Consider the following 8,717-nt stretch of genomic DNA (forward strand, 5'->3'; position numbering starts at 1 on the left):
CAACTAGGAAACTGTTCTCAAATGACGTCACGCCGTTAGTGGGTGTTCAAGAAAACTTGACGGTTCTAACTGTTCTCTAACGGGTCTGGGGTATTTTTGACTCCTTTTGGATGATGATTGAGGAGGGGATGTGGAAAATTGCATAAAATAGCGTGACGTCAGGTGTGAACGACCCCAAGGTGAGCTTGTGCAGACAAATAGTTAAAAAAAATTCGGGAACAAAATGGTTGAGGTAATACAGAAAATTATTCAGACCTTTAAACGTAAGTCATGAAACGCTCTTTGAGGGAAAAAATACTTTGGATTCCATCGCCTCATCATCCTAAAGAAGCTGTGGATGTTGATAATAACCTCAGACCCTTAACACGTCCAGTACACTCTGCGACCGATACGGAGAAAACGCAGCTTCTACAACAATGTCCTGCCTTTCGCTTTTATTATGACCTAAGCGAGCCAAATCCTTTGGTTCATACACGGTAGACTCCATAAAAAAAACCATCCACCCAGGACAATACGAAATTATCTCAACCGAATTAATGGTAGATTATTGAATTGGTCTACTAAATATACGTTATTAAACGAATGTTTTTATGTCATTCAACTTACTGTTCTAATGGCATTGCATAAGTGATATCCTGCACGAATCTTTATATTCCATGCAACGCATTCGGATAACGATACATTAATAAAGCAAGGTCAATGTTCCAAATATTGATATGCTGTCGCAAAATGCGACTACTTCCGGATCCGGAATTACTTCTATCTACATTTCCGAGTAGAATGTTAGGAAGTAGTAGGTTACAAGTCAAGTGAGTCAGCTGCAGACAGTATGAGTATGAGAACCTCACTTCAAAATTTGATAACCAAAATTATGAACTCGATTTCAAACTCGACCCAAACGCAAGAAATGAACCCGTGCGACGAATCATTTATCTCATTATCGCATTCTTCCAACTGCAATCCATCATCTCACAACCGATTAACTAATTTAAATATTCATTAAAATTAATCTAAATTAACATATCGCGCACATACTCATAATTTAACCAGAAAAATGTACAGGATTGATGATGGGTCGTACAACCAACATACCCAAACCGCATTATGTGTATAACAAATAACCGCGTTCAACAGTTAGTTTTTCCCCAAGACTCATCATTTCTTTTCATTATTCAGTTTGATTGTCTTTAATGAATCGGTTAATTGAATGTCTACTTGTGACATTTGAACTTCCTTCCAAAAACAAACATTCGTCTAACGACTCGAAAATGAGTGTACATAACACCCACAACGTGCAGACCTTCTGCTGACAAGGCAAGCGAATGGAAATAAAAAAAAAATTCCAACATCTTTTTTTAATAAGTTGTTATAGTTGTTGTAGTTATATTACAGTGGGCACCATACGTATTCGGTTTTCCAGCTCCGGTCATATTTAAGTTGTAGGCATCGTTATCATTTGATTATTATTATTGTCAATAAATGTTGTGTTTCACTCATGTTATTGGTATAGTTAAAATGAAACAAATAAACTAAAAACAATTAATTAATTGGTGTAATTGATGGGAACGGTTCATATGGGCTGGCTCTCATTGAATGGCATCTGATGTCCAATTTTAAAATTTAATTTAATTTTGACACTCACAACGAACGAATTGAGAATTATTGTTCGACTGCATTTTTATAAAAATTTCTAAGTATACAAGTGATCCGAGCGGAGCGCGGTCTTTCCAAAGGATTTTACCCACATTATGTAAGAAAGCCATTCAATTTCTTAAAATTTTCTTTAATACAAAAAAAAATTCTGGATTCTGAACACAATTTAGTAGTAGAAAAGGAAAGCCAAGCCTAACAGTAGAATCGAAGAAAATGTAACCGCCGGTGCATTTCCAGTAGCGCACACTCTTCGAATCGATGAAGTACTTAATCCTCGACGTCTTAGTAAATTTCTTACACTTTGAATGTCCTGAAATAAATGAGCACAAAAAATGGTAAGAAACTAACAGAATAACGTGTCGTTGATGGTATCGAGATCATGGAATTTTATTACTGAAAATTCCCTAAATTTATATAAATTTGCCGAAAATTAAATTTTACCGAAATCTACCAAAAATTTACCCAAATTTTTAAAACAATAACCAAATTTACCGAAAAAGTTTTACGGTAAGTAAATTTGGGTAAATTCAGTAAATAAAACTCTGAATAATATGCCTGTGGAAAGTAGAATGACATCTGTCTAGTCTTTCAGAAAGGACAATTAAAACAGCCACAAAAATTTGCAACGGATCTCAAATTTGTACTGTTGAAACTAATGAAGTAGCAGATTTTCGAATCGAATGATTAACCAATAATTTATGCGAACAGAATTAACCATAATACGCCTGGTATAAACAGCTTTGAATATTTAATTCAAATTGTATTTTAAACAAAAACGAAACCACCAGACGTAATTCAATGCAGTCATACTATTAATTGAATGGAAAATTTATGAATGAATGATTCAACAAATCAAATTATTTACGATGTTACGCATACATACAATCACATTTTACACAAGGCCAAGGACAAAGGCTTTATGACCAGCGGTGCGGAAAGGTCATAGAAGAAATGACATCACTTAGCCTGGATGGATTCTCTTTAATTTTGCTAAATTTATCTCCCACTAAATCCGAGAGAGAGGTAAATGAAGCTGAGCTCAATTAATTGTTCAATCTAGGCATATGTTATCGACAACAACGACAAATATATTCTATTTGTGGCCTAATAACACTTATTATAGCAAAATGAATGTTGAAACTAATGAGGTAAGAGATTTTGATGAAATAACGTATTACTTAAGGAAGTAATAGATTCGATTTAATTCTACTACAGTGATATGTTCATCGTCTGTGAAGATATAAATTATGTTCAAAAAAATGTGTCATTACCTCGTGAGTTAGTGTATTCGGTCTCCTGGACAAAATTACTGAGAATAACTGTCCTGTAGGCACGGTTTGACAAAACGTTAGAACCAAATGAGTGCCAACAGCTTTCATCACTTGAAGCGTTCCAGTAAACTGAGTGTACGGCGTATTTCTTTCAGCATCTTTTTGTATATGCAAAATACAAATTGATTTTGCGATTAACTCTTCCATTTTCTATGAAAATTGAAAATATAAAACACTCCCAACCTGCAAGTGGCGGCGAAGATATCCAAAAGCCACGTCGGGTCGTATTGTATCGGAGAGAATATTCCAGCACAGTTCCTCTTTCCTCCCAGATCAGTCTAACATAGTTGTATTGATTCGGGCGAGGTCTACTCCTTTCGGCATTGTAGTAGGGAGCATCAAATGAATCGTAGGTTGGAGAACGTGTTGTAATTTGCTGTGAATGTAGTTGGAGAAAATGAAATAAAATTCAAAGAGCTATGTGCGGAAGAGGCAATCAAACCTCGTGGGTCGTTTCCTTTATGTGGACTGTGACGCAAGTATCCACTAATTTGTCACTTTCATAACTGTTTTGATGTTGCAGTACTTCGGCGCCATACCACATTCCAGTTATCTAAAAATTGATTTTATGTAGAAAATCGTTTTCTTTCAGCTTGAAATCCGATCAAATAATTTGCCTAATCTGAGTGATCATTTGTCTAAAAATTTGAACTGAAATCGCAACGTCGCGTAGCACGTGGCACCCTTTCCCTCTTTTTGTCATACTTTCTCATTTTGACATCAACTTCTGATCTACTGAGCCAACACACCTAGCATAGTAGTAGAATATTGTTTATGTCAGAGTAATATTTACACTACCAGCATGACTTTGAGCAGGGCTTATTTTAAGGAAGTTAAATTCCCCAAAAATTGTCTAACTTTGAGAAATCTTCTAAATTTTGGGCTGTCCATGGCAAGGTCCATGGGCGTACAATATTTTGAATAATCTTTTAAATTTAGCGATATCTATGGTCGTGCGATCTTTTGAGAAAATTTTAATTTTTGGGCTGTCTTTGGTCGTACAATCTTTTGAGAAATCTTTTAAATTTCAAGCTGCCTACGATCGTATGATCTTTAGAGAAATCATGTACATTTTTGGCTGTCTTTGATCGCGTGAATTTTATAAAATTTAAGAGAAACCAGAATTGCTTGAATTTTTGGTAATTTTTGAAATTTTCGGACATTTAACTCCCTAAAATGATCCTACTGCCTAGAAACAATATAAAAATGAAAAATTGCACTGTCGTAATTTATAACTTATTTGAAATAAGCAATTTTCTACTACTATGCTAGGTGCGTCGACTGGACCGGCTTTCATAACTACTTTGTATTAGATTATAGTATCACAAAGCGGATGCCACTGTTTTTCAAGCTAATGAATTAGTAATTTGAGTTCGATAAATAATTTGAATGATTCAGTATAACGCAAATCGTTAACTTGTTGAAAGAAGATTGAAATTCTAACGTTAAGAGATTGAATTGCTTTTGTTTTAATTTAAAATATTTCTCCGAAGTGATCACTGATCACAGTATTATCAATGCATCATAAGCAGTCTTTTGTCATGTCGGCTTCTATTAACAATAATTAATTTTGCATTTTATAAATTAATTTAGGTTGCTGCTGTACTGGGTGTCATGTCACATGCTAGCACGTAATTTTGTTTAATCAGTTGTGATTCTGATCACAATTTTCTGATATTTATAGCTTCATTTATAGTCTCACTTTTATGGAAGGAATAGCAATAAATAATGGGAAATTATATGAACCGCCAGTCAAATTATTCAATTTGTCAGTTATTTTATTACATTTCTCAGGTATTCTCCTAAACTTGTCTCCTTGTAACAAATTATTTAAATAACTGACAAACTGTAAGAAAATAACTTGCGTTTTATTACAGTCCGTAAATAGTGAGGACTTTTGATTTTGATATTTGTTTTTCCATACAAGAGAAGTGATTGATTGTGATAACTGACAATAATATTCCATACACAATGCAATCATTATTCGGATAGCCTTGCCTGTTGCATATAAAATATTTTGATTTACACGATAAATAGGTATTACTAATGTAACTATTAATCTCATCACTCGCATGTGCTAATTGAATTGAAATATATATAATTTGCGATGCGTAGATACAACAACAACTGGACACTTTTTGTGGTTTCCTCTTGCCTTCCAATGACACGATTTTTATGTGATAAAATTCTTGCATCAAACGATGAATGCAGAACGCAACACTAAAGAGCTATTGCTATGGAACAACGTTGAATTGTCGTGTACACTCTACAGTAAGGTCACTAGTACCAAACATGGATAGTGAATATGTTCTAAGGAATTTTGTGAGTATCCCATTTGTGCATGAACCACGAAACGTTGGAAGTTTCATCTCGATTAAAATAAAATTTTCCACTTTTTTCCAAGGTTCAGAACAAACTCATCCGAAGTTTCAGCTGATGTGAGTGAACGACTATTTTCTTACATGCGGTAATAGTTATTTGTTTACCGAGGGAAGAAAATATCAAATTCCAACAAGAACGAAGTTTTTCGGTCAGGGCGAGGTGTGATTAGCCGTTTTTCTACACGAGGAAATTACAACTTTTTTCTCTTGATTTGTTTTCGTTACACTTCGTTCGAGTTACAACTCGCGAAATTACCTAAAACGTTGGTGATGGTGAAAACGTCCTCGAGCGCAATTACGCTACATCCTCGGGCGAACGTTTCTAATACACATTTTTGATCCCAGTAACATAATAAACTATTTCTACACGCAGACAGGCGAGAAAATAATCATTTTCTCCCTTCCACTGAAACTCTAAACTCTAAAAGCTTTTGTTGTAAAAAACGTTGATTTTTCCTCAGCCTTCGACATTTGTTCTGCGTAAAAAATTTGACGGCTGTCAGTTGAAAATTTACGAAAAAATCTTTAAATTCAATACCCTCTCTAGCAACCAAACTTGATCTTGACGCAGTCAAAATGCCACCTTATTTTGACAAATATGACACCAGGGTCTATTTTAAGGAATTTAATTTCCAAAAATTTCCAAAATTTCACAAATTTCACAAAAATTCTTAAAATTTCCAAATTTTGTTTTCTGTTAGATCTCATTTCGAAGTAATCAGTTAAGCTCAAAGACATGAAAAACAACTAAAAAAGCAGTAAAAACAACATTTACAATGCAATCTGTTGTGTTTTTAGATAAAATGACAAAAATGATGGAAAAATTTAAGAAATTTTGGAAATTTAATTTCCTTAAAATAGGCCCTGTATAACACTGACTTTTTTGTAATAGAGTTGCCTAGACGCGCTCTTTGTTAAAGCAATATTGACGTCACGTGAAAAAGACAAATTTTAAAATTTATTTCATTTTTGCACACCAAAACGACGGAGCAATACACAAAAAAAGACGTCACAATCACAAATTATTCATTTTCGAACACCGAAATGGTAACAGGAGACGCAATATTTTCAACACAAAAAAGGACATTGCTGCTCATACTTCATTCAATTTATTTTTAAAAGTGTAAAATGTTCTATGAGTACACTGCACAGTTTTACCACCTTAATTTTCCTAGTTTGGTTGCTAGAGAGGGTGTTGTTCAATTTGATTGCTCATGTCACCTTGCAGATTAACATGCATCAAATAAAGACTCCTTAGACAGACTTTGGTCAGTGTTTCTTCCTTAAATCTACATTAAATGAAAACAAAATCTACTTTTACAATAATCTTTCTTCAGCTTAAGGGAGCAATGGGTTATCTACAATCGCAATTCGTAGACCCAAGATTCGGTTTAAAATTTGTAATACGAATTCTACGAATTACTAGGCAATACGTTGTTATACTTTCAACACATTGAACTTGAATATTCGTCCTATATGTCCCCTCACTGAGTGTATAAAATTAGGCAGATCAACAAAAGAAAACCAAAGAAGCACCTGTGATATATCCAGATGATTTTGAGGATTTAAATCTGCGCAAAATTGGGCCGATCCACCTGGAATATGCCCATCGATTCCATAATCCGAAGTACACATAGACCACTTAGTCATCGCACTTAAAACACCCACAAATATAAAAAATTTCTTCATAGTTCACAGCTTTCCAATTTTCCGTATTGTTAGAAACCAGTAAAGTAAATCAACGGTCAGTTCACTGAATAAAAATTGCTTCAATCCCAACTTAATCCGTTTCGCTGGAGTTTCGACGGTCAACTAAATGTTCTGTTGACTCTTCTGTATCAATTAAGTTATGATTTCTTTCGGAAACATTGTATTTAGCGCTGTAGCAAAATGTTGATGGTGGTAACTCTACGCTCACACTCACTCTGCGTAATATCATTTTACTGACTATAATCATGTTAATTAAGAGTATAATCCGATGATGCTTGACAGAAGGTAGGGAGCCAATTCATTCATACGGTTTATCATACAGTGTGAGTAAGCTTTTCATTTTCGAACCGAAATTCTTAGTCATAAAATAAATTGTTTCGATGTGAACCGATGAAAGAACCTAGTGTTATGAATTCAAAATGTAACCTTTCGACCCTGATGTTCTATGCATTTTTCGGCTGATTTCGAAACGGCATGCGTTAATAGTCCCAGACTCCAAGAGACTATACATTTTCAGTCAGAATTAGCATTTTGTTAGATATATATTTTGTGATCTTCTGACCACATGCCAAAATTTGTTTGCCGTTTAGTCACTGCTTAAATAGCAGTTTTATTCAATTTTAATGATCGATTTAAATTTACTTTAACTGGTGCATTGCCTCTGATACTCATTTTGACTTACTATGTTCCACATTTTCTCTATTCTGCTCCTGCGATTATGTGTACTTTAGAGACTTTCCCTGTATGACGTCATTCTTTTAAGCCATTAAAGCGCACAAGTAATTTTTCGTGGCCGAACTGCTTTTTCCATTGCTTAACGTAAGTTAAAAATCGAATTACAATGGAAAACGCAGCATAAATGTCAGCCACGAGCCACAATAATTCGCTCGTATGTTTTCGTTCTTAACCTTAACATGATACGTTACACTTCGACACTTACTATTAAACAGCCTCGATGAAGCTTCATCGAGGCTGTTTACTTACTATCCCTTTAAATTGACTTCAGGACAACTTCTTACCGATGATTTGTTCAAATGTTTTGATAGAATGGAAAATCAGTTTTCACAACGCAGGGGAGAAAATAGTTATTTTCTCACCTCAGCTGAAAATTCGGGAGCCTTTGTTGTGAAAAACGTTGTGTTGACTTAGGGAAGAAAAGTTGGAAATTTCATTTTCTCGGGTGTCTTGTGGCCCTCGATACACTCGCAACCTCTGGTAAAAAACACCCTCTAAATGAAATTTCCCTAGGTTAACAAATGAGTATTCATCTTCCATTCGATCGAATGTGTAAGATCTTTTTGATTACTTTTCTCTTTCTCTTCTTCGGTTTTTGTCGGCCAACGAAATTATACGCAGATTTTTGTATAAAGGTTACCCTAGCATAATGGAAAAATAAATGATGGATTAATGGTAGTATGCCCTGCCAAACTATTTCCTCCAGTTTTTTCTCATAAATAAATGTCGTCTATTGAGTTGAGTCACTCAAGTCTAAACAAAATGTTAAGGTTCACCCGTTCACCGATTCTTTGTATATTTTGATCGCCCAAAACCACTTGCAGTGGAGGTGTGACGCAAGTCCTGTTATCCACTTACGAAAGAACTGATATCGGTGTAGGTGACGCTTACAGATTCTACACGCAAA

General features: G+C 34.7%; 1 protein-coding gene and 1 long non-coding RNA gene across 2 annotated transcripts; one reads left to right on the forward strand and one right to left on the reverse strand.

Moving 5' to 3' along the window:
* Positions 1–3,824, forward strand: LOC119076193. The gene is made up of 3 exons (XR_005087562.1): positions 1–42; positions 788–790; positions 3,814–3,824. It is a non-coding gene; the product is annotated as an uncharacterized LOC119076193 (long non-coding RNA).
* Positions 1,767–7,239, reverse strand: LOC119076141. The gene is made up of 5 exons (XM_037182815.1): positions 6,902–7,239; positions 3,427–3,537; positions 3,168–3,360; positions 2,925–3,082; positions 1,767–1,963 (listed from the first exon to the last, which is right to left on the reverse strand). The coding sequence occupies exons 1-5, from the start codon at positions 7,052–7,054 to the stop codon at positions 1,820–1,822; spliced, it is 759 nt and encodes a 252-aa protein (XP_037038710.1). The 5' UTR covers positions 7,055–7,239; the 3' UTR covers positions 1,767–1,819.
* Between the last annotated feature and the right edge of the window lie 1,478 nt (positions 7,240–8,717).

Source organism: Bradysia coprophila, unplaced genomic scaffold, assembly GCF_014529535.1.
Source record: "Bradysia coprophila strain Holo2 unplaced genomic scaffold, BU_Bcop_v1 contig_232, whole genome shotgun sequence".
Lineage (NCBI taxonomy): Eukaryota > Metazoa > Arthropoda > Insecta > Diptera > Sciaridae > Bradysia > Bradysia coprophila.